Source organism: Taeniopygia guttata, chromosome 19 (assembly GCF_048771995.1).
Source record: "Taeniopygia guttata chromosome 19, bTaeGut7.mat, whole genome shotgun sequence".
Taxonomy (NCBI): Eukaryota; Metazoa; Chordata; class Aves; order Passeriformes; family Estrildidae; genus Taeniopygia; species Taeniopygia guttata.
In genome coordinates, this window is record NC_133044.1 from 10,114,766 (window position 1) to 10,140,628 (window position 25,863).

Consider the following 25,863-nt stretch of genomic DNA (forward strand, 5'->3'; position numbering starts at 1 on the left):
AATTCCTGGGAGGTTTCATTTTCATTTGATTCTGTGATTAGAATAAATTCCACTTCTGCCCTGAAAATGCCCTTGAAATTGAGAACTTTTGAATGGCAGTAGGAAAAAGAGGTGCAGTTTGCTGGAATATCCTCACAGGGGGTTTTGAGCATGAGTTCAGCAGAGCTTTCCTGCCTGTGTTAAAAATGTGGCATTGGAAAATGCCAGGACAGGGCTGACATAGCAAAAGGAAGCCAACACTGGGGAACGGATAAATTTAACCTAAATCTGAAATCCCAGCATGGTTTGGATGGGAGGAACCTTAAATCCCATCCCACCCCTGCCATGGCAGGGACACCTCCCACTGTCCCAGGCTGCTCCAGCCCTGTCCAGCCTGGCCTTGGGCACTGCCAGGGAGCAATTCCTAATTCCCAATATCCCACCTAACCCTGCCCTCTGGGACTTTAATCATGGATAATGCTGTGAAAGCATGCACCCACACACCAGCTGGCCATAAAATAAATATTTATATTGCTTCAATTGTCTGTATACAAAGGACACAAGTGCTGGAAGCTGAGGTTCAGGGATTTATCCTCCCAGGGATCAGAGTCCCTGAAATCCCTGGAATGTGGCACTTGCAGCCAGCCTGGCTGCCTCCCTGACAGCTCTGCTAGCAGAATTTTGGGAGGGGTAAAGGGTTAAAAGGCAAATCCTCCATTGTGTGGATGAGCCCATGGTGATAGAACCCATTGCTCCCAGCGCTGTAATATTTTCTCTATTCATTCTTCTGTTGTATTTTTGATAAGGTTTAATAAACCTTTTGAATTTTTCAAGCTGAGTATCATTTCTCTCCTTTGTTTCCTTTGTCTCTCGATTGCTCTGTCCCTTTGAGGGCACTGCAGGGGCACAGGGGGAGCAGCTGGGGTGACAGGGACACGTTTGATAATGATCCCCTGGGCAGGTTGATAATTATCCCCTGATAATGATCTCTCCGGGGGAACATCAGAACCAACCCCCAGCAGGGGCAGGAGCAGATGAAAAACATGCAGATCCCTGTCATGTTGGAGTTTACTCTAGGTTGGGGGTGGCTTTGTGTGGTGGAAAAATTTTTCTTTTAACTTGTGTTTTTAAAAAAAAGCTTAGAAGCTTTTTTGTTGTTTGGTTTTAAGGTAGTTTATTGTAAGTTATTAAAAGATTGTGGTTTTGGGGCTGTTGTGGTTTGCTCAGCAGCTTAGGCAAAGGCACACACAGAGTCTTGACTTTTTTTGTTTGTTTGTTTGTTTGTTTTTTCTCTCCCCTCGCCTAGGGCTGGTGTTATCTTTTATATGGTACATTATGTGTTAAATGTTTATAGTTTTTCCTTAATGCTTATTACTTATATTAAATGGTGCTTTTTTATTTTAAATTAATTTGTGAGTGCTAATATCACTAAGAACATGAAGGTAAGGAAGAAGAAAGAAGGAAGACAGGACAGACTTAAATATTTTTATTTTAAAACTTTTGACTTTCATGTATAAAACTAAAACCCCCCCGTACAGGACTTAAAACTTCTTTGTATAGCACTAATTTTATTTAATTTATTTATTTATTTTACTTTGTGACTACTTTTATTATAATATCTAAACTTTTGTGACTTTTTGGGGTTTTTTTGTAAGGTTGGTAAATTATTTTATGGCTCAAATTTAAAATTACAGCTGTTTTTATCTGCCTGCTAGGGTCTAAAATGCTTTTGACTTGGACTCGGAACATTTAAAAATGTTTGAGGGACATTTTGAGCTCAGACACTCTCAGGGGATGATTCCCACATCCTTTCTGCAGGGAAGGCAGCAGCTCCCACTCCCTGCTCAAACCCTTCCCTAAACTCCACCTTGCTGTGGCTCTGCTCAGAGGAGGAACCTTTGGACACTAAAATCCATCTCTGGAGGGAACTGCAGCCTTATTGTGGCTCATTGTGAGCAGAGATCTTCCCCTTCGGTGCCAGATCTGCTTATTCACGCTCCAAAATGATAAAAATCAGCTCTGAACACTTCCCACCGAGCTCACACAAATATTGGATCCTTGTACAGCTCCCTCAGGTTGCTCTGGGCTCCTGCTGTGGCTACATTTCTTTTAACTGAGTAAATGTACTGGATCACAGAATCATTTATTCTAATGACCCCTTGATAGAGCTGTGTACTCAACAGCAAAAATAACAAAACAAATATCTGTACAACCCATCAGCACTGCCAGCTCTGGAGGCTGCGGCCACCTCAGGGCACAGATTTCTGTCTTTGTCAGCACAGAAATAACCCCAAACCTTCTCAGACAGAGAAATGATGGTGCAGAAAACACCCAGACAAAGAAACGGGTTGTGAGTGAAGTGGTAAATTCATTTAAAGAAAAATCCTCAAGGAATTTCTCTTGAAGATCTGCATTGTTCCGTTCACTTGGTTAAACTGCATTAGGGATCTGCTGGGAATTTTGCTGATAAAATTCAGAGCCTGGGAAGGATCTGCCTGGCACTGGTGCAGTGATGTGAGATGGTCACAGCACCATGAACACCCTCAATCCCTGCACATCACCCAAGTGCCCAAAAATTACTGACAAAAAACCTCAAACTGAAGTTAAAAAAAACCAACAAAAAACAAATAAAACCAAAAACCAAAACAAAAACCAAACCAAAACCAAAAACAAAAACAAAAATAAAAACCAAAAACCAAAAACCAAAAACAAAAACAAAAACAAAACAAAACAAAACAAAACAAAACAAAACAAAACAAAAAAAAGCAAAAATCAAAAAAAAAAACCAAAAAAAAAACCCCAAATTAAAGTAAAAAAAATCCCAAACTGAAATAAAAATCCTCCAAACTGAAGCACAACCCCACTGGCAGCACTGGTGGCACAAGTGCCTGGAGAAATCAGGGCAAGATGCCAAAGGAAGGGGAGGGAGGGGGCCCAGGGGACAGGGCAGGATGGAGCTGAGCCTGCAGGACACCCAGGCCATCTCCACCTCCTCAGCAGGGATGGCCAGGCACATCTCCACCCTGGTGGCCACAGGAATGTCCCCATCCTGGCAGTAGCTCATGACAGCTCTGGGCAATGCCGTGAGGGCACCAGTGGTGGGACAGCTGGGTGAGCATGGCGAGGCAGAGGGGACACCTCTCCTCTCCAAACCAGGGCACTTCCAAACTGCTCCGTTTCCCTGAGAATTTTACTCCATGTATGAGCATTATTTTACTCCATGAATGCCAGAGTTTGGAGGCAGGGAAATGTGTACGTTTCTATCTCACCATGAGGATTCTTTAGAAAAAAAACAAGAAATAAACAGGCCAAGTCTGTTTTAAATTCCCAATCTCAGATCTCCATGAAAATCAGACTTTGAGTGAATTAAGATCTCCCTCAGTGGAATTCCTGCAGTGCAGTGAGAGACGATTTTGCTCCTGGTGCCTCTGCAGGGGCAGAAGCTCAGCCCCAGGTGGCCGTGATAGGAGCTGTGCTCAGGAGACACCTGGAGAGCCTTACACACACCCAGGGGTCACTCAGGGCCTGGAACTTCCCAGAATTTCTGGGATTCTGTCAGAATCCCTGCACATCACCCAAGAGCCCGAAAATTACTGACAAAAAAACCCAAACTGAAGTTAAAAAAAACCCCAAAAAAACAAACAAATGAAAAAAAAAACCAAATTGAAGTAAAAAAAAATCCCAAACTGAAATAAAAAACCTCCAAACTGAAGCACAACCCCACTGGAGCACTGGTGGCACAGATTCTTTCAGAATCCCAGAAGAGTTTGAGTTGGAGGAACCTTTCAAAGCCATCCCATTCCAGCCCCAACACCTTCCACCACCCTGGGGTGCTCCAAGCCCCAGTGTCCAGCCAGCCTTGGGCACTACCAGAGATGGGGCAGCCACGGCTGCTCTGGGCACCCTGTGCCAGGGCTTTGGTGCCAGGTTCCAGGTTCCAGGTGTGCCTGGAATCTGGGATACATCCTGGGAAAATGCGAGTTATCCTCCGGGCTGTAGGGATTCCCTGGCACCCCAGCACTGGGATCTTTGCAGCTTCTTCATTTCCATTTTTCCAAAGCTCTTTCTTTCTTTCTATCTTTCTTTCTTTTTTTTTCTTTTTTTTTTTTTCCAAGCAGGTAATTTATTTTTTCAGATTTTCTTTCACAGAAAAGGTCATTTTCTTCCTATCACATTTCTTTGTTGCAATCAGTTGCCAACACCTCGAGGTTTCTGCTTGTGCATGAGTGATAGACTGTCTGTTTTCCTGGTTTTCCCTCTTTTTCAAGCCTTAGTTCAGTTTCCCTGATAATTTTACTCCATGAATGCCAGAGTTTGGAGGCAGGACAATGTGTAGATTTCTATCTCACCGTGAGGATTCTTTAGGAAAAAAGAAGAAATTAACAGGCAAGTCTGTTTTAAATTCCCAATCTCAGATCTCCATGAAAATCAGACTTTGAGTGAATTAAGATTTCCCTCAACAAAATTCCTGCAGTGCAGAGAGGAGGGATGGATGGACAGATGGATGGATGGATGATGGATGGATGGATGGATGGATGGATGGATGGATGGACAGATGGATGGATGGATGATGGATGGATGGATGATGGATGGATGGATGGATGGATGGATGGACAGATGGATGGATGGATGATGGATGGATGGATGATGGATGGATGGATGGATGGATGGATGGATGGATGGATGGATGGATGGATGATGATGGATGGATGGATGGATGGATGATGGATGGATGGATGGATGGATGGATGGATGGACAGATGGATGGATGGATGATGGATGGATGGATGATGGATGGATGATGGATGGATGATGGATGATGGATGGATGATGGATGATGGATGGATGGATGGATGATGGATGGATGGATGGATGGATGATGGATGGATGGATGGATGATGGATGATGGATGGATGGATGGATGGATGGATGGATGGATGGATGGATGGATGATGGATGGATGGATGGATGATGGATGGATGGATGATGGATGGATGGATGAATGGATGATGATGATGGATGGATGGATGGATGGATGGATGGATGGATGGATGGATGGATGATGGATGGATGGATGATGGATGATGGATGATGGATGGATGGATGGATGGATGGATGGATGGATGGATGATGGATGGATGATGGATGATGGATGGACAGATGGATGGATGATGGATGGATGGATGGATGGATGATGGATGATGGATGATGGATGGATGGATGGATGGATGGATGGATGGATGGATGGATGGATGGATGGATGGATGATGGATCATGGATGGATGGGTGATCCTGAGATCTGGATTGGGATTTAAGGCTGGGTGGATCCTCCTCTCTGGCAGAAACTTCTTCCTGACACTGGGAGTGAGGGGATTTGGGATTTGCCCTGAAAGTCCCCTGCCTGAAATTCATCACCTCTGCTCCATCACTCAGAGACTTTTCCAAAGGAAATATTATCCCAATTCCAAAAAAAACAGCACTGGGGGTGGATCCTTGTCCTCAGGGATGCTGGGAATTCTGATTCCCTCAGGAAGGAGTCCACAAAAAGCTGGGAAGCCTCTCCCAGCCCTGTGCCATGCACCCCCTCAGGTGATGCTCCCACACATTCACCTTTCCTACAGACTGCTCCTGACAAGTGAATCCCTGAGAAATCCACAGCACAATTCCTATTTCACACACCAGGCAAGAGAAAAAAAACTCCCCCCAAAAAAGCTCTGGAGCTGCAGACTGAGTTTATAAATAGACTGGCACAGAAAGTAGAACCTCTGGACCATGAGAGCTGCTGGAGGAAGTGTCCCTGGGTGCTGCAGAGGATGCACAGAGCCCAGTCACACCTCCCAGGGCAGCCAGACCCTGAAACCAGCTGGCAGGAACCCTTTGGATATCAACTGCCTGCTTTAAACAGGCTCTGAACCAAAGCTGCAAAGAATTTCTGAGGCCTAAATGTGCTGCTTGAAGCTCAGAACCACAGCTGGGCAAGGAAATCCTGCTTTTCTCCTGCTTTGCTGCTTCCAAAGCTTTGCCATCTCCAGTATCTCCAGTGCTGAGCTCTAAACTCAGCCCTGGAGGTTTGGGAGGGTGGATTTTGTGGCAGGAAAAATGTGGGGGTGGAAAGGAGGTCTCTTCACAGGCAGGTGAACGTGAGGCTTGCCAGCATTGCTGTGGTGGCTTCATCCAGGGCTCCAGGGGCATGACAGGGACACTGTGCCACCACGGGCCAGGGCATGAGGCCCTGCAGTGCTCACATCTGCTCCAGCTGTGCCAGCACATCTGGACACAGGCCTGGCACAGGGAGCAGGCAGTGTCTGGAGATGGATTCATTCCTGCACGGGCTCAGCTCTCCCCGTGCTGCCACAAATCCACGGAGAGCAACAGGGCAGTCATGTCCTGGCAGCAAAAGGAGGTTCAGTGAGGCAGCAGAACTGATCTCCTTCCACTGATAACAGCACCTCGGGGCTGGAAATTAAACAAAAAAGGCCTTGAAAGCCTTGCTGGGACCCATGATGTGACATTTAGCTGTCCCCAGTGCACACAGCTCCACCTGAGCCACTTCCCTCCACAATTTTTGTACCAAATGCAGTAAAAATGGCACTTCTGAAGCACAATTTATCCCTTCCTGAGGCTGATAGCCAAAGCAGATTCCTTGAATTGTACCCTAGAAGTGGCTGTTTCCCTCTGATAGCTCTAGGACACTCTGGAACACTCTATGAGTTTCCCAGGTTATCTGGGATGAGCTAAAGAACACTCTGGGAGAGTCCCAGGATATTTGGGATGAGCTAAAGGACACTGAGCAGTGTCCTGGGTTTTTTGGGATGAGCTTCACACCAGTCACCTGCAACCTCCCATGGAAAATCTCACATTTTAAATATAGGTGTGAGGAAACCATGAACTAAACTGCAGGAGCAGCTGTGGCAGGAGATTTAATTCCTGAAATTAGGATATGATCAGCATGTTTGAGTTCAGGGGCACTGGTGAACACAGTGACCACAGCTGGGTGTCCCAGGAAAGGTCTCTGCCTTGGCTGCCAGCTCACCTTGCAGTGGTTTTACAGAATAATCAATGCCAAGGTTTCCAACTTCTCCTTTACTTTTCCAGCTGGGAAAACCCAATAAATGGTGGATATTTTAAATGTACGCTTTTTTTTTTTTTTTTTTCCCATGGAAGTAGTTTGAAGATATCTCAGGTTCAACAATCAAAAAGTGCTGCCCAGAATGAGGTGGTGCTGTGGGGTGATTTGTTTGGTGGAGGAGGATTTGGGGAGGCGTTCCTGGTGCAATGGTCCAACCCCAGTTCTCCATCTTTGGCCCCATCCATCAAATTTCAACTGCATCTCCTGATTTAAAGCCCAGAGCAGGCACCCAGAGGGAGGGCACTGGATGGAGGAATCACAGAGATGTGGAATGGATTGGCTTGGAGGGACCTTAAAGCTCATGTCATTCCCCCCCTGCCATGGCAGGGACACCTCCCACTGTCCCAGGCTGCTCCAAGCCCTGTCCAGCCTGGCCTTGGGCACTTCCAGGGATCCTGGGACAGCCACAGCTGCTCTGGGCACCCTGTGCCAGGGCCTGCCCACCCTCTGAGCAAAGAATTCCTTCCCAATCTCTCACCTCTTTTCCTCCCCAGCAGTCGATTTGAGAAGGTTCCTTTAAAAGCCGACACAGCAGCTCCTGAAATCCAGGAATTGAGAGTTTTGCAGCAGAGCAGCTCAGCACCAGCAAAAAAAATTCTGCTGCAAGATGTAAAATGTCCCATCCTGTGGTTTTATAACATCTTGCACCGTCCCAGAGGGGCTGCACTGCCTCTGGAGGAGGAGGAGAGGGAGGAAGGGCTGAGCCCAGAGGGGCACCTGGATCTGTTCCCCCATCAAACTGGACACAGACACAAACAATTCCTCTGCAGCGAGGCTCATTTGCCATCATCAGATTAACTCCTCTGCAGGGACGGGAGCAGAAACTCACACACAGGCAGCAACTGCAGCAGGTTTATCTCTCCTCCATAAACTCCATCAAGAAAAATCCCTCTCCAGGCAAAACTGGCTTTGGAGACAGCCCCAGTACAGCCTCTCATTCCTTGCTCCCTCCCTCTCCTGCCCTGCCCTATGCCACAGCCATTCCTCCCATTTTCCCCTCCATTTCACTCTATTAAGGCACTAATTGATTGACCAGATCAGCAGAGCCCAGATCTGTCCCCTGGGACTCTCCTGCATTCCCAGCTGCACGTGGGATTAGGGTACAGCAGGAAACCTCAGGGAACCTCTGTGTCCCACCCCAGCCGTGTCCCCCTGCTGTCCCGTGTGCTGATCCCCCTTCCCCTGGCTGAATTCCCTCCCCAGCCAGCCCAAATGCACCCCACAGCTGGATGTGGGCCCTGCTCCATTTTCCAGGGAGCAAAGTGTCCTTGGGGCTCTGTGCAGCTCAGAGACAGGGGTCCCTGCCTGTCCCTGCCTGTCCCTGCCTGTCCTTGCTGTCCCTGCCTGTCCCTGCTGCCCCTGACCTGTCCCTGCCTGTCCCTGCCTGTCCCTGCTGTCCCTGTGAAGCGATACACGGAATAAATAACCAGACTGCACAACCTGGGGTAGTTCTGAAGTGGGTATGTACTGTCAGTGCCCAGCACAAGTGAGATATCTCTCCAAAAACTTGTGCCCCGAGCCTCAGTCTGACCCACACCTTTATTCCCAAAGCTGTTCCATATATAATACATTGCACAACTTTTTTAATGCATATTCAACCCCTGGCCCTGCCTGTCCTCGCCTCTCATGCTAAATAGGTCCACGCCCTTCTGGGCACACCTGGTTTGCTGTGGTGATCCTTTTGAGGCTGAAGATTTTGGTCTTCCTCATGATTGAACTTTCGAATTTTTCCTCTCTGCGCCTGTGCTTTCAGTCCTTCAGTGCTTATCTGAGTAGGTCTGTCAGTCTTGATAGGCTTGGAGACAGGGGAGCCCCTTTATCTGGGTTCTTTGCATCCCCAGCCATTGTTCTTTGTGCAAGAAGCTTCAGAATTTGCATTTTCTTGTGCCCTTTTGTACCATGGCAGAGGTTTCTTAAGTAAAAGGTTAAAATTCAACACGTAACTCTACAAACTAAAATATAAATGCTTAATTCATTTTGTTAACTTAAGTGAATTCTAAAAATCTCTATTTCACCTGGCTGTCCCTGCTGTCTCTGCACATCCCTCCCTCCTCGCACAGGGATGCTGTTGGATTTTTGGCCATTCCTACTCATGCATCAAGGATCATAAACCCCAGGATACCCCTTCCCCCTAGCAAAAGTCTGTGAGAGCCTGGAGAAAGGAAAAGGTTCCCCCAAACCCAGAGAATACAAACAGCTGCTGAGCTGTTCCTTGTGCTGGACTGGTGGAGTCCAAAACGCAAGGAGCTCTCAGAACTTTGGGCTTGTAAACCAAAATTTCGGATTAAACACAGGATTTGATCTGAGACCTTGGAAAAGGCTTCCAAACTTAGGTGCTAGAAGCAAGAATGTGGATTTATAGTTTAAAGCAGAGACACATCACGCTAAGTAAAGGAATGTTTAGAGCTTTAGAGTTTAAGATATAGAAAAAATAAGAGCAGTTCCAGAGGTAAACAAGGAGTTTAGAACGCAGCACTGTAGGTTTGTGTGTCATAACATGATTGGCTAAGAAAGCTGACACTGTAGCATGGGTCCATAAGAAGGAATATTTAAGGATTGGGTTAAAAACATAAATATTCTTGTTAGCAGTGTTTTGTTGGTCAATAACTCCTTAAAAAGTCTTGTAACTAGGGGTAGTGTGACCTTCTGAGCCATACAGTGAAGATGTGAGCCAAGCTCACCCTTCCTGCCTGTGTAGAAGATAAGAAAATAAACTGCATCATCAAAACCAACTCAGAGGTCCATCTCAAATTCCTTCCAAATTCCCTACAAGTAAGTTAACACACAGGACCTGCCTCCTCAAACCTGCAGAGACATCCCAACAGTGAGAAAGGAGAGCTCTGGGCAGTATCTCCCCATTGGAATTCTGCTCCTCGTGCTCCTCAAAGCAGCTTTGCTTATCCTGCAATGCCCAGGCTGCTCCTGATGGGATGAACAGGCTGAGGGGATGAGGGGATGATCCAGCCCTGTCCCCTCATGTCAGACAAAGCCCCAGATATCCTGCCTGACATTCCCTGCAGCCTCCATGTGCACACAGCAAAGGGAAAAGGGGGGAAATCAATCAGGCAGCCTCTCAGCTGGTCAGGCACAAAGTGTTGGCTTTTCTAAATCACCTCATCAGTGCTGTGGGCACAGAATTTCTCCTGCACCCGAAGAAGACGCAGCCCTGTTGTCACTCGTCCTGACTTCCCAAAGCATTTTAGCCACCCAGGGAGGTTAATTCCATTAAAAACCTCCTTTCCAGGGCTGTTATTCCCTCTGGGCCCCAGGGCCTGGAGTTCCCCCACTTTCCACACCAAAAGAAGCGTTTAACCCTGGAGCCTGGAGGTCTTTGCCCTTAGAAACGAGCTTGGCAAAGACATCCCAGCATGGGGAGGGCTGGAGGGCACTTCCTGGATGCCCACAGGTCCCTCTCTGCCATGGGACTGGTTGGAGAAGTTTTGGGGTGAGATTTCATGGTGGCACTGCCCAGCCAGGTGTCCCCTTTTGCCCCATCCTTGCCCCCCAGCCCTGAGCACAGCCACAGCCTTGTGGGCACCATTCCCTCCTAAAATCCTTCCTTGGGAATGGCTGCAGGGCTCTGTCAGCAAGCCGGGCTCAGCCCCTGCCATTTGCTGCAGAAAATGTGGAAATTGCACCTCAGGGGGAAGTGGGGAGCACAGCCAAGGCCTGATTCCCACCAAGGCTTGGTTCCCCATCAGGAATCCCACTGGAGGTGATGCAGAGGCAGAAATGCTCAGGGATGAGGTGATGGATGGCCCTGCAGAGGGATTGGGTAAAGCCAGGGAGCAACGGGCAAAGAGAACCTGTCAGAACTCAAAATGTCCCTCAAACATTTTTAGATGTTCTGGGTCCAGGTCAAAAGCATTTAAGACCCTAGCAAGCAGCTAGAAACAGCTGTGATTTTAGATTTAAACCATAGAATGATTTACCAACCTTGCAAGAAGAACAAGTAATCACAAAAGTTTAGATATTATAGTGGAAGTAGTCACAAAGTAAAAGGAAAAATTTTTAAGTGCTGTACAGGGGGTTTTAATTATATACATAAAAGTCAAAAGTTTTAAAATAAAATAATTTAGGCCTGTCCTGTCCTCCCTCTTTCTTCTTCCTTATCTCCATGTTCCCAGTGATGTTAGCACTCACAAATTAGTTTAGAGTAAAAAAGCACCATTTAATATAGGTAATAGACATTAGACAAAAACTTTAAACATTTAACACATAATGTACCATATAAAAAATAGCAACAGCCCTGGGCGGAGAGAAAAAAGAAAAAGACGAGAGACAAAGAAGATAACAAAAAGTGTGTGTGCCTTTACCTAAACTACTAAACAAACCACAACAGCCCGAGAAGACAATCTTTTAAATAACTTACAATAAACAACCATAAAACCAAACAACATAAAACTACCGAGCCTTTCTTTAAAAGCACAAGTTAGAAGAGAGATTTTTCCACCACACAGAGTACCCCCAACCTAGAGTAAGCTCCAACAAGAACCTGTTCCCTGAATGACACTTCCATGACTTTTTCCTTGCTTTTTCTTTGGGAAAAAGCTGCAAAGACATTGTACTCCAACCCCAGAGGAAAAGCAAGCAGAGCTCTTCAAGGGCTCAGAAATCCAGGCAGGTGCTGAGTATAGAGGTGGTAAAGCCCATAATTGTTCTCCAAGGCCATGGAGCCCTTGTGGAACTCAGTCAGAGCTTTGCTGCCTGAAGGAGCCCCCGGGGCTGTCCCTGCCCACCCAGGGCTCCCTTGTCCCTGTCCCACCACAGCCAGGGAGGCACCAGGGCCATGTCCCTGTGGAAGCTGATCCCAGGAACCCTGCTGCCCTAAATCCAGGCACAATCCTGCCTCCTGGCCTGGTTCCAGGCCTTTGCAGAGGTGGGAGTGTCACTAAAAGCAGTTAAACTGAGAGTGGAATTTTCAGGAAGGCTCCAGACTTCTCTGCTCTCCATCCAAGAGCTCAGCTCACAAACTTGATTTTTCCACCAGGGTTTTTGCTTCTTGAGCAGCTCCTGAGGGGCTGGAATCCTGGAAGGTGCCAATGGCTCCGTGGGATGGGATGGGGCTCCCTCCTCTCCCTCCCAGGCTGGGATGAGGCTCCCAAGGAGCAGTGAAGGCACTAAAACATCCCTGGCTCCCAGTCCTGCCCCTCCTGGTGCCAATTACTCCTTCCAGGTACATCACAAACCATGGGGGCTTCACCAGCACCAAACTCCTGCTTTGACAACCAAATCCTGGAATCCAGAGCAGAATTTTCAGGGTTATTCCTGTCCCATGCCAGGAGGCCAGGAACAAGTTTTTAAAAGCCTTTTAAAATACTCTTCCAAAGCTCCACCCAATTCAGTCTGGAAAGGGCTGGAGGGTTGTAAAAGAAGGCAGAAAATATCATTTCCAGGTTTGGCTCTTTTGCTTCATTAAACCTGGGAACAGCCAAAGTTTCTTAGCAGGCCAGGGCTGTGGGATGGTCAGTGAAAGGAGCTGGAATCCCACAGGAAGCCACACATTTGATCCATTGGCAGCAAACGTGCAGCTGTGTGTTTTGGGGGATTTTTGATCCTGCCATAACAGCCTGGACTGCTTTTTCTGGAAGCTCCAGCACTGTTTAAAGTCTCACTGCATGGCAGCCAAAAAGCAGTGCTGGATCTGTCTCCTTCCAGTGCCTGGGACCAGCAGGACCAAACTGCCCTTGGGAAGCACCTGGGGCAAAACTTTCTCTGGCACAACACAGAGTGCTCATCCCTGAATTCAGCAGAAATCCCAGCGGGACCTGACCTGCCCAGCACATTCCCTCTGTGTGGAACAACCAAGGGACACTGGACAGAGACACAATTCTGGGAGCAGCTGGGCAGCTTCAAGGTTCCCTACTCAAAAGATTCCTGGAGAAAATGCTTTTCTCTTCCAAAAGTGAATGCCAGACTCCCAAAGGTGCTGCATGAGTCTCGGGGTGCTTTGCTGTGTCCAGCTGCATCCATCCACAGGAACACAGGGCTTGGCTGGACACAATTCCCTCTCCCAACATGGGATGTTCTTCCACAGCCCCCAGCATGATGGACCTCAACACTCTTTCCACATTCCCACTCAGTAAAACATCCTGTGCTCCTCAACAGCTCCACTCTGGAAGCTGCTGGGAGCTGGCTGAAGTTGCAATTCAAGCAATGCTGACTTACCTGCCAGAATATGCTGTCTATTGTGTTCCCCAGGAAGCCGTCCCTGCCCTCTGACGACACCAGCTTAGGTCCCAGAATGGTCATAAATTCATCAAAATCCACCTGGCCATCCCCTGGAATGAGAGGAGAAGATCAGAGACTCAGAAATCAGACAGAAGGTTGAGTTGGAAGGGACTTTTAGAGGCCACAGAGTGCAAAGGGACACCTTCCCCTGTCCCAGGGTTCTCCAAGCCCAGTCTTGGGCACTGCCAGGGATCTGGGATCAGCCACAGCTGCTCTGGAAATCTGTGCCAGGGTCTCCCCTCCCTCATTATTATCAGTTAATTACCCCTTAGAGCCCAGCATGCCCCTCTGGACCTGCTGCACATCAGGGATCCCCCATGCCCTGGGAAACCTCCACAGAAACTTCCCAGTGCCCACAGACCCAAATCCTTTGTTGTACCAGGGAATGACCCCTATTGTGTCACAGATACCCCAAAGACAGAATCAGGCCATGCACTGAGGGGAACAGGTCATTCCTCAGTGCAGAGGCAGCTCCCAAAAAACCATTTTGGCAGGGGGACAGGAGCCAGAGGCACAGCCAGAGCTCTCCCTCTCAGGTTCAGCATAAGATTTACAGGGCCCAGGCTCCAGAGGGAGGGCGGGCAGGCAGAGGAAGAACCAGGCTGTTGCAGATATAGCAGGCAGAGCAAGAGCCAGGCTATTGCAGATCCAGCAGGCAGAGCAAGAGCCAGGCTATTGCAGATCCAGCAGGCAGAACAAGAGCCAGGCCATTGCAGATCCAGCAAGTATTCCAGCCAGCATCTGTGTATGCCTGGCATGCAGAGCAGGCAGTGCAGGCACAGCCTCAATGCCACCAGCAGAGACAGGTGACAAGTCCTGCCACTAATGAGCCGAGCTGGTGCAGTGCAGAGTGTGGCTCCTGCTCTGAACAAGGCATGGGACTGTTTGGAGGGAGTTTTGTATAGCAAATGTCACTTTTCCCTCCACAAAAAATGGGATACTCATGCCTGCTGAAGGATCTTTAAAATCCCTGTCTGTCTGAGCAGTTCAATGCCCAGATCTCCTGAGAATGCTTAACCTAATCTTGTGGAAAATCTCCTTCATTGATCAGGCCATGGACATCTCCTCCTCCGCATTATTGAACTGATGCTGTGGGTAAATCAGAGCTGCTTCCAGCACCGGCAGGATTTGGGGTTGTGTTTTACTCCCATTCAGCGGGAAGTGACCCCATCCAGCCCTCCCTGGAGCTGCTGCTGTTCAGTCACCAGGTGTGGGAAGTGTCTCAGACCATGAGACTCCAGCAGATCAATGCCAGGACCACGATTGGAATACTGCCTGTGCCCATGGCAGCGCCCTGTGCCAGCCATGCCACCACTGCTACCTGCGCTTATCACATCTGTGCTTCTTATCAATCACATCTTGTGCCTCTTATCAATCACATCTGTGCTTATCAATCACATCTGTGCCTCTTACCAATCACATCTGTGCCTCTTATCAATCACATCTGTGCCTCTTAACACACCCTGTGTGAGCTTCTTATCACATCTGTGCCTCTTACCAATCACATCTGTGCTTATCAATCACATCTGTGCCTCTTAACACACCCCATGTGTACGATCCGATCCCAGCAGTCACACGGTTGATCACGGTCTCCCATGTCTTTACCTCGACAAAAATGCCATGGGAAAGCCGAGCCCAAAACCAAAACCAGCACAGCCCGAGCCCTAAACCAGCACAGCCCAAAACCAAAACCAGCACAGCCCGAGCCCTAAACCAGCACAGCCCGAGCCCCAAACCAAAACCAACACAGCCCAGGCCCAAAACAGCACAACCCGGGCCCAAAACCAAAACCAGCACAGCCTGAGCCCAAAACCAAAACCAGCACAGCCCGAGCACTCCCTGGGCCGAATTGCGATCTCTGGGCACCAGGAGATCTGGGATTTCTGGGAGGAATATCCTGGGGTGAGGCTCTGAAAGGGAATTCTGTAAAATGGGAGGGATCTGCTCATGGTCCCGCTGCTAAAACTGCTCTGAGCTCTGCAGAACCAAGCTCATTTCTGGGCCAGCAGATTGAGGAAAGGGGTGGGCAGCACATCGCCTGGAGAGACATTTTGTGAAATATTTATGGGCTGTGGCTTCCCCCGGCTGCCCCTCAGGGGGACATCCATCCCATGTGGGGGCATCCACCCTTCAGGGGGACATCCATCCTGTGTGGGGGCATCCATCCCTCGGGGGGAGATCCATCCCTTGGGGGGTCATCCATCCCTCAGGGGTCATCCATCCATTGGGAGGACATCCATCCCTCAGGGGTCATCCATCCATTGGGGGGACATCCATCCTGTGTGGGGACATCCATCCCATGGTGGGGTATCTATCTCTCAGGGGGACATTCATCCCTCAGGGGCCATCCATCCCTCGTGTGGACATCCATCCCTGCCTCAGGGGGACATCCATCCCTTGGGGGGACATCCATCCCTGCCTCACAGGGACATCCATCCCTCGGGGGGCATCCATCCCGCGGGGGGACATCCACCCTTCAGGGGGACATCCATCCCTCAGGGGTCATCCATCCATTGGGGGGACACCCATCCCTCACGGGGTCATCCATCCATCCTCGGGAAGGGAACACAAGGTGACAGTGGCTCCGGGTGACTTACACCGGCACTGCTCGATGGCACCGAATCCACGAGCTGGGATGCAAATCGGGATGCTTCGGGATGCTAATTTCTTCAAATTAGCCAGATTAGCAAGAAAACAATTTGCATTCTAAAGAGATGCTGGTACCTGTCCCTGCATACATTCGGCCTGTGCCCGTGTGACCCCAGCACGGAGTTTTTCCTCCCCGATGTCACTGCACCCTCAGAGGACAGGCAGGTCCCACACATATTCCAGAGAAATCTGCTGGGATCTGACTTTGTACAAGACTTGGGGCAGCCCCTCACTCGTGACTTCCCTGTGCCTCTGCTAGGGATCATCACTGACTTCACAGGCTTTAATTATCAGCTTAATGAGAGCATTTCCCACAACCTCCAAAGAAAGATGCCATTGAAAATGGCATTATCCCCTTATTGACTGCCTTTTCAATTAAAACTCGTAAGCAAGGCAACTAGACCCCCACTTTTGCCTGGTAGAAATATCCCTTTAACATTCATGTGAAGTTGCAGAAAACAATCCTCCCCTGCCATCAGCACCTCAGGAGACTGCAGCATCATTTCATCAACAGAGAGAAATCACAGGTTTGTCTGAAAATTCCTTTTGACGGCCACGAGAGAAATGTTATAAAAACCAACACCAAAACCTGCACGGGGCTGCTCTGGGCATCACCAAAGCCCAGTTTTCACATCCCATCGTGGGAGCACAGTGTGGAATTTGGGTTTGGCACAAGCAGCAGCCGCCCAGTTCACCCTCCTGCTCCTCCCCACAGCCACGCACCGGCGCTGGGAGCTGCTGGAGGATCAAATCCAACCCTCCCATCCCTGTGCTGCAGATGTGCTGCTCTCCCCAGGGTCCTTGGGATTCTGAGCCACGTGTGGATTATCCCCAAATTAACTCAGAGATTGTTTAAGGATGGGGAGAAGGGAGCAGAAGGCCGGGAGCTCGTGTGCTTGTGTGCCGTCTGTTCTCCCTCACCTTCCTCGCTCCTCTCCAGAAGCCATCCCACAATCCCCGACCCAGCCAGGCTCACAGGACCCCAATCCCCTGGAACAGCTGCAGCCAGGTAAAGCAGGATGTGCTCCCTGGCCCAGGCCAGCCCCGGGCCAGCTCCCTCCCCTCCCTGCTCCAAATGCAGATTTATAAACCCCGGTCGGGCTGGGGTCCCTGGCTGAGGAAGGGAAATGGTTCTGTGGGACCGGGCAGCGATGGGTTAATGAGGATTTCAGAGCTCTTTTCCAGCTTAAAGATTCCATGATTCCAAGGCACTCACACATTCCCAGAGCTTGTTTACAAATTGGGTGGGCAGGGAAACCCTGGGAATGGGGGTGAGGGGTCTATTGGGATGTGGAAACCTTGGGAATGGGGGTGAGGGGTCTATTGGGATGTGGAAACCTTGGGAATGGGGGTGAGGGGTCTACTGGGACATGGAAACCCTGGGAATGGGGGTAAGGGGCTGCTGGGCCAGGGCAGCCTGGCAGGTGGCAAAGGGGGTGAGGACAGAGGGGTTCAGGCGGGTTCCCCCCCATCCCTGAGTTCCCTGAGCCAAGGGATGGGTCACTGCCTGTGCGGGTGATCTTAGCAGAACATCAGAGCTGAGCTTAAGCACTGGTTTAAAGCCACCTAAAGCACTCCTTGATTCTCTGCTAGCAGTGCCCTCGCATTTTCCTCCCCGGAAAGTCTCTGTTAATCCTGGCATTAATGTCACCGAGTCACCCGGGGGCACCAGCGCTGTGGCTGAGCCTCATGACTCAAGCAATGACTCAGAACCTCTCTGGCCACCCCAGCAGAGCCAAATCAGATCAGCTCGTTGCTCCCAGGCTCTCAGCTGGGTGAGAAGAGCTCCAGGTGCCCACGGAGTCCCAGCAGGAACTCTCAGCCCTGGCAGGAGCCAGGGTAGTGTGACAATAACAAGGAATGGCAGTGGTGGGGGCCTGGCTCGTTGTCCCATCATGGGGAGAGGATGCTGAAGGTACCAAGGAACACCTCTGGGTTCTCTGGGGACCTTTGCAGTGCCACAGACCTCGTGTGGCCAGCGGGAACTTGCCAAAGCTCCCCCTCACTGCTCATTCATGGGGTGCAGAGAGACCTTGGGGATAATTCCAGCATCAACATTTGCCATGTGTGAGCTCAGTTTGGCCACTGAGAGCTCCAAGAGCTCCAGCAGGCAATCCTGGGATCCCGTGGCACATCCAGCACCCTTGTTGGGGATGGCAGGGCTGGAGTGGATCATATCTAAGGCCCCTCCCACCCCAAACCGCTGTGGCTCTTTGATTCCAAGGGCACCAAGGATGATGGAGCAGCAGCACAGAGCAGCGTGGAGCTGGGAATCCAAGAGTTCTTCCAGACCTTGCAGCCCAGGGAGATTTGCTTTGGACCTGAGTGACTCAAGGAAGGGGTGTCTACACCTCTGCAAAATGTCCATTGGGCCTCCTAAATAAACCTGTGGGGTCACAAAATCATGGAATCATTGAGGTTGGAGCTGACCTCCAGGATCATCAAGTCCAACCTTCCCCCAGCACTGCCAAGGCCACCACTGACCCATGTCCACAAGAGCCACATCCACATGGTTTTTGAACATTTTCAGGGATGTCTGATCCCCCTTCCAGTGAAGAAATGTTCCCAATGTCCACCCTGAGCTCCCCTGGCCCAGCCTGAGGCCGTTCCCTCTCCTCCTGTCCCTGTTCCCTGGAGCAGAGCCCGACCCCCCTGGCTGTCCCCTCCTGTCAGGAGCTGTGCAGAGGAAATGGGACACAGGAAAAAGAAAATCATCAATGACTGAACATCTGGAGGGGACTGGAAAAGCACCACTGCCCTGCAGGGTGCAGACTTTGGGTTGGACCCCATCTCAGGGGAGATGAAAGAGCCTGCAGCCCTTTGGAAAGGGGATTTACTCCCTAAGCCACTTCCCTTCAACACCAATTCTCCTCCAGGTTCCGGTCCCACTCTCCAGCACCGAGAAGTTCCAGGTGCCAGCAGCTGCTCCTGCTGGTTCTGCACTGGTTTGTAAGAGCTGAGCACAGAGAATTCCCACCCTCTCCCTAAGTTCTGAGATCAGACAAAGGATTTCATCTTCCCTCAGCCCGTCACTACGGGGAGCAGCTGGATCTGCTGAGATGTGCAGCAGGAACCAGAGAGGCAGAGCTGTGCAGTCACCTTGTCAGGGCACCAGCAGCCCCAAACATCCCCAGCTGCACCCAAAACACCCCCTGACCCCATCCCACCTCCCCCTGCTCCTGATCCCACAGGATCCATCCTCAGAACTCTGCCCGGGCTGGAAATGCCAGGCAGGGAGAGCAGGGCTCCAAATCCCCTCATCAGCTCCTGGGAGCTCCTGCCCAAGCTTTGAGGGAAGGAGGGAATGCTCAGAGGGGCAGGGTGACCCCATCCCACCCCCATTCCCATGGGACAGCCCCACCTCAGCCCTCAGGAGAGACCCCTGTCTCTCCAAAAGTCTCCTGTCTGAGCCACTGCCTTGGAGGGTGGAATTAAATCCTCATTGGGCTGGAGAAAGGCAGAGCTGGAGAGGGGAAGTGGAGGGGGAAAACATGCCTGGAAATGAGAGGGGGAAAGGGAAATGAGAGACGGGAAAACAGTCCTGGAAATTGGAGGGGGGAAAGGAAAATGAGAGAGGGGAAAAAGGAAAAAACATTCCTGGAAATGAGAGAGGGGGGAAAGAGAAATGAGAGGGGAAAAACATTCCTGAATTGCATCACCTCCACCCCCGGGCAGAAGGGACTTAGCTCGGGTTTTCAGGATGAGGATGAGGATGAGGATGAGGATGAGGATGAGGATGAGGATGAGGATATGGATGAGGATGGGGATGAGGATGAGGATGGGGATATGGATGAGGATGAGGATGAGGATATGGATGAAGATGGGGATGAGGATGAGGATGAGGATGAGGATGAGGATGAGGATGAGGTTGTAGATGAGGATATGGATGAGGATGAGGGATGAGGATGAGGTTGTAGGTGAGGATATGGATGAGGACGCGGATGAGGATGAGGATGAGGATGAGGATGAGGATGAGGATGAGGATGAGGATGAGGTTGTAGATGAGGATGGGGATGAGGATGGGGATGGGGATGAGGATGAGGATGGGGATGAGGATGCGCGCTGAGAGCTGATGAGCGCCGTTCTCCTCCTGCCGAGCGTGACCTCCAGCGAGCAGCGAGGTAAGATATTTCAAGTTAATGAGCTGGGTTTGCAGCTCGGGGCCCGGAGCACACAGTGCTGTTTATTTTTATTCTCCAGCAGCTCCCTGCGGTGCCCGGCCGGCCCGGGCTGTGTCACTGCCGTGCCCGGCTCGGCCGAGCGGGGCTGGCGAGGTCTGGGCGAGGCTGTGCCCTGGGAGGAGGCACAGGATGAGCAGGAGCAGCTCCAGCCTCAGGAGATTTCCCAGACAAGGCTTTTGGTTTCAAAGATTGGCAGGTCAGAGCCTCCTCGGCAGCCTGAGCCCTTGTCCAGCACGAGGCAGAGAATTTCTCCCTAATTACAGCTCAGTCCACAGCCACAATGGGAACAGGGAAAGTCTGCCCCAAAACTTTGGCCTTGGAAAACAGTTTTAATTACAGACAGCTCCAGTGACTTCTGGGAGGAGAGAAACAACTGCCCCCACCACCAGGAGGGACGTGGGTGTGTAGGAATGAATCCAGAGAAGAGCACAGAGCTGCTCCCAGGTCTGGGACACCTCTGGAGCCAGGCTGGGAGAGCTGGGGGTGCTCACTTGGAGAGGAGAATGCTCCAGGGAGAGCTCAGAGCCTAAAGGGGTTCCAGGAGAGCTGGAGAGGGACTGGGGACGAGGAGGATAGAGGAACAGGACTGGAATCTCAGTTTGAAGTTCTGGAAGAGTTCTGGAATGGCTTCCCACTGCCAGAGGGCAGGGATGGATGGGATATTGGGAATTAGAAATTGTTCCCTGGGAGGGTGGCACAGGTGCCCAGAGCAGCTGTGGTGCCCCAGGATCCCTGGCAGTGCCCAAGGCCAGGCTGGACAGGGCTTGGAGCAGCCTGGGACAGTGGGAGGTGTCCCTGCCCATGGAATGAGAGCAGCTCTAAGATCCCTTCCCACCCAAACCATTCCGGGATTCCATGAAAACTTCACTGGATCTGAGGAAAGGCTCAAACATCTCCACTGGAGCCCCTCTGTCCCTTAAGTCCCTCCACTTCTGCAGTTTTCAGAGCAGTTGTGTGGGTCTGGTTCCATGACAACCCCACAGAAAAGATCCATGGATCATGGGGACCATCCCTGGAGGAGGGGCTTCCATGGGGCTGGAAGGCTCCAGCCGAGCCCAGAATGGGGGAGCGGGGGGGGTTTGTCCATCCAAACGATGGGATGGGTGCAGGAGGAGGGAACAGCTCCCCAGGCCTGGTTTGCTTCCCGTTAAAAATAAATCTGTGAATTCTCCGTGTCCCCAGCAGACAGGGACTGAGGGGACAGGGAATCTGCTCTGTTCCTGCTCCAGCACAAGCATTCAAACCAGGAGGAAAAGTCCAAGGAAAACAGAGCTACAGCAAGGAATAAATGCCCATCAACACCTACCAGCTCCACAGCAGCCCCAGGGAGCTGCAGGGTGCCCAGGGACCAGCCCTGTCACCAGATGTCCCCAGGGGAGGGCCCTGCAGGGGCTGCTGAGGTGGGGTGTGAGTCCCCAGAGCCCCCAGCCCTCTCTGAAATCCCCTCCCTGGGCACCCAAAGCCATTTGGCAGGTCTGTGCAGAGCTCTCGGGTCCGTTCCCAGCTGTGAGCAGCTCAAGAGCAGTGGGATCCCCCCAGACTCCCCAGGATCCCATCAGCTCTGGGAAGGGCAGAGAGCTCTGGGTGCCCCCTGGGCAGCACCAGCAGCTCATTACAGCAGGACTCTGGGTGCCCCAGGGGCACACACACCCTGGAAAGCCAAAATGATCCCAAGGCACTGCATTTCAGCCAGAAATAAAATTCAGCAAGGATGCAAAGAAAGCACAGGGCACGAGGTGCACCCCAGCCCAAGCACAGGGGGGTTCCACTGTGCTTCAGGGCTTCCTTTTGTGCTGGGCTGCACGTCAGCAAAGGCAGGGTGGCATATTATTGGGTATAATTTGATATAATTCAGTGTAATTTGATGAACCTCTTGCTGCTCCTGAGCTGCAGATCTGACAGGCTGCAGCAGAAGCTGTAATTACTCCTCATTTCTGCAGTGAGAACACAGAACAGGATAAAATGTGATAATCCTCATTGTCCAAATGAGAGCAGACATGGAGAGAGTGGCCTCCATAAATCCAGACAAGTCTCATCAAATCCATCTCACTGCCCAAAATTCCCAGCTCAGCAACACATTTTAAAGGACAGCCAGGCTGGAATGGGGTTGGATCATTTCTCACACTGAACAATCACTTTGAGATCAAAAGACAAACCCAAAATCCATCATAATCCATCATAACTCATTGTCCCTGGATCCCTGGAAGTGCCCAAGGCCAGGCTTGATGGGGCTTGGAGCAACCTGGGGTAGTGGAAGGTGTCCCTGCTCATGGCAGGGGGTGGAATGAAATTATTTTTAAGATTATTTCCAACCCAAACCTGGGATTCTAGTATTGTCTGACTCCTATGAACTCTGATTTTAACCCAGAAAAGGCTCCTGGTCCCCCTCCAGCAGCCTTGGCTGTTTTACACTGAAACACATTTTATATTGAGATATAAAATGAAATATTTTATCCATCTCTTTTCATGCTGAAACACAAGGAAACATCCACGATAGTAAAAAAGAATAAAAGTGCGAGAGACAAAAGGAGAGAAAATGTTTCCAGCTTGGGAATGTCACCATTGTCCCACACAGGGCAGCTCAAGCTGAGCTGGTGGACAGAAGCCAACATTTCATTGATCAAAGGTTGGACAGGATGATCTTGGAAGTCTTTTCCAACCTTAGTGATCCTGGGATTTGTCCAGCCTTAATGATCCTGTGATCCTGGGACTTGTCCATGCCTAAGAACAAGGGATTTGCCTTCTGCCTGCCCCAGGGGAAAGCTGGATAGTTCATTTTGAAGGAGAGATTTGTTCTGTCTCCAGATGCCCCAGCCCATGTCCTTTGACCAATCCTATCCCTGTCCCCACCTCTGGTGTCTCTTCCCTCACCAGGAGCCAGAGCAGCAAACTGAAGCAATGGGGGAGCAATGAAAAGCTGGAATCTCAGTTCGAAGTTCTGGAAGAGTTCTGGAATTACTGAGGTTACAAAAGACCTCCAAGGTCATCAGGTCCAACCTTGGTCCAAGTGGCCCCATGGCCACCAAACCACAGCACTGATGCCACCAATGCCTGGGTTTGAACATTCAGGACAGCCTCAGGTTGTTCTGGAAACAACCAGGAAAGGATTAGGTTGGATATTGGGAAAATGTCTCCATGGAAAGGCTGGTCAGGCATTGACACTGCCCAGGGGTTTAACAGCCCTGTGGATGTGGCACCTGGGGACATGGGGCAGTGGTGGCCTTGGCAGTGCTGGGGGAATGGTTGGACTTTATGATCTCAGAGATCTTTTCCAACCTCAATAATTCTTGCAGAATTTGAAGCTGAGATTCCCCCATTTTTCACTGCTCCCAAGGATGTCACCATCCCAGAATGTCCTAGAGGTATCAGGCAGGTCCTTGGTTTCAACTTTTGCTTCATCAAAACATTCCCTGTTCTCACCCCAATAAATAATTTGACATCCAGGGGTGGATTTTCCCCCCCTCTTGTGGTAGCCTGGAGTTATTTTTCCAGCTGCTCCTCTAATTAGTGCAGCATGTGCTCATTTGATTCCTCAGAAAAAAACCCCAGAAAAACAATTTGTGACACTTAAGTCACACATTCATCTCTTTTATGGCAAATCCTGCTTAAAGAGGAGGAATCCCAGATCAGGCCACACATTCCATGCGCCATTTCCCAGTGTTTCTATCATCACTGCCAATTGGAAGAATTTACAAATAATTCTATTTTCTAGCACAGAAATGTGTAAACTATTTCCCTTTCCCTATGCTGGCAGAACATTCCAGGTCATTCCCCAGATTGCAGAGAGAAGCACGGGCCCCTCTCACCGTTTATGTCCATGAAATGTAGAATTATGGCTGAAAATTAGGGAATCTGTAGGATAAAGGCCAGATTTGACCTCTGGGAGCATTTCCAGACCAAAATATTGGCTCCCTACAAGGCACAGCCCCCAGAGGGGTGCCCAGGTCTACCTCTGTGGGAACAGCCCCACACTTCCAAACAAAGCTTTGGGATAATGGGAATCTTGGAACCCCCAACCCTCACCTCCCTTCCTAAAGAGAAACATTTTTGCCCAGAAAATCCCTTCTCTTCCCGTCCTGTTCTGGCACTTCCCATCCCAGCAGTGCCACAACATCTCCTGGAGTTCACAGAAAGGGGGTTTTGAGGATTTCTTAGGATTTCTCTGGAGACCTTGAAATATTCCAAGGAGATTCCTATTTTTCTCCATAACTGAGGGAGTTTTATGCCAATTGTATGATCTTCCCTGTGGCAGCTGCATTTCTTCAGGGTGAAGGAAACTGTCCTGGGCTACAAGATGTGGCTGGGGGGGTGTGTTCCATTGCCATCTGTCAGAGCTGGGGCAGTTCTCTGCTGTCCATGGGGCAGTTTTCTTTATCTCTCCCACAGCCAATCCTCCCTCCAGGAGATATCTTCTGTTAATGGGCTATTAATTATTAATTATCTTCTGTTCATGGCCACTGAGTGTCCCTGCATGGCTGAGAAAATTCCATCATCCCATGGGGAGATGCTCTGCCCAGGGGAGGAGCCAAACATTCCTACCTGGATCCAATCTGACCTGGGAACAGCACAGCAGCCTTTGCCCCCTGCATTCCCAGAGGAGCAGCTTTCTTCCCACTGCATTCCCAGAGGAGCAGCTTTCTTCCCACTGCATTCCCAGAGGAGCAGCTTTCTTCCCACTGCATTCCCAGAGGAGCAGCTTTCTTCCCCACTGCATTCCCAGAGGAGCAGCTTTCTTCCCACTGCATTCCCAGAGGAGCAGCTTTCTTCCCCACTGCATTCCCAGAGGAGCCCAGGCCCATCTCCCCCAGCCCTGGAGCTCCAGAGGAAAACTCCCCCCTTGTGCAGGATCCTGCTCCAGCAGAAGCACAGCTGGCACTGCAGGAGGGCTGAGCCACCCTGGGATGGGACTGCTGCCACCTCCCTGACACACAGGGGGTCAGGGACTGTTGTCACTCTGGCAGTGCTTGTTTTCTGATTTTTTTTGTACTATTGTATTTGTATTTTTAATTTTCCTAGTACAGAACTGTTATTCCTATTCCCATATCTTTGCTTGAGAGCCCCTTAATTTCAAAATTAAAATAATTCAGAGGGAGGGGATTTACATTCTCCATTTCAGGGAGGCTCCTACCTTCCCTCGCAGACACCTGTCTGTTCAAACCAAGACACCTGGCAGAATCCGGGAACCATGGAATACCTGGAGTTGGGAGGGACCCACAGGGATCAGAGAATCCAAATCCTGCCCAGCACAGACACCCCAAACACCCTACCCCAGGCCTGACAGTGCTGTCCAGGCATTTAGCCAAGCTTTGGGAGAACTGCAGCCCTCAGCAGCCGTGGAGGCATCAGAGGAGATGCCTGTGAAGGGCTCCTGGCCCAAATCCCAGCTGTACCTGGGCCGGTTTTGCTCAAGCTCCAGCAGTGTTCTCTCCCTAACCCCATTTTTCCGCCAAAAGTGATGAATTATGGAGCATCCATTCCTTCCTGCTCCGATGGGGGCTCTGAGAGTGTCCCTGAGCAGCTGCACACCAGGGCCCTGGGCAGCTCTCCAATGCCACTCCCTGAGCCATTCCCTGAGCCACTCCCTGTGCCACTCCCTGAGCCATTCCCTGTGCCACTCCCTGAGCCATTCCCTGTGCCACTCCCTGTGCCATTCCCTGAGCCATTCCCTGAGCCATTCCCTGTGCCACTCCCTGT

At 50.4% G+C, this 25,863-nt stretch overlaps 1 protein-coding gene across 5 annotated transcripts in view; it reads right to left on the minus strand.

Moving 5' to 3' along the window:
- Positions 1-25,863, minus strand: part of CALN1 (calneuron 1) — a 153,261-nt gene that overhangs the window by 37,678 nt on the left and 89,720 nt on the right. For all 5 annotated transcript variants that reach the window (XM_072937192.1, XM_072937195.1, XM_072937194.1 and 2 more), the window contains 1 exon segment: positions 13,277-13,389. In XM_072937192.1, the coding sequence (XP_072793293.1) occupies positions 13,277-13,389 (113 nt within the window).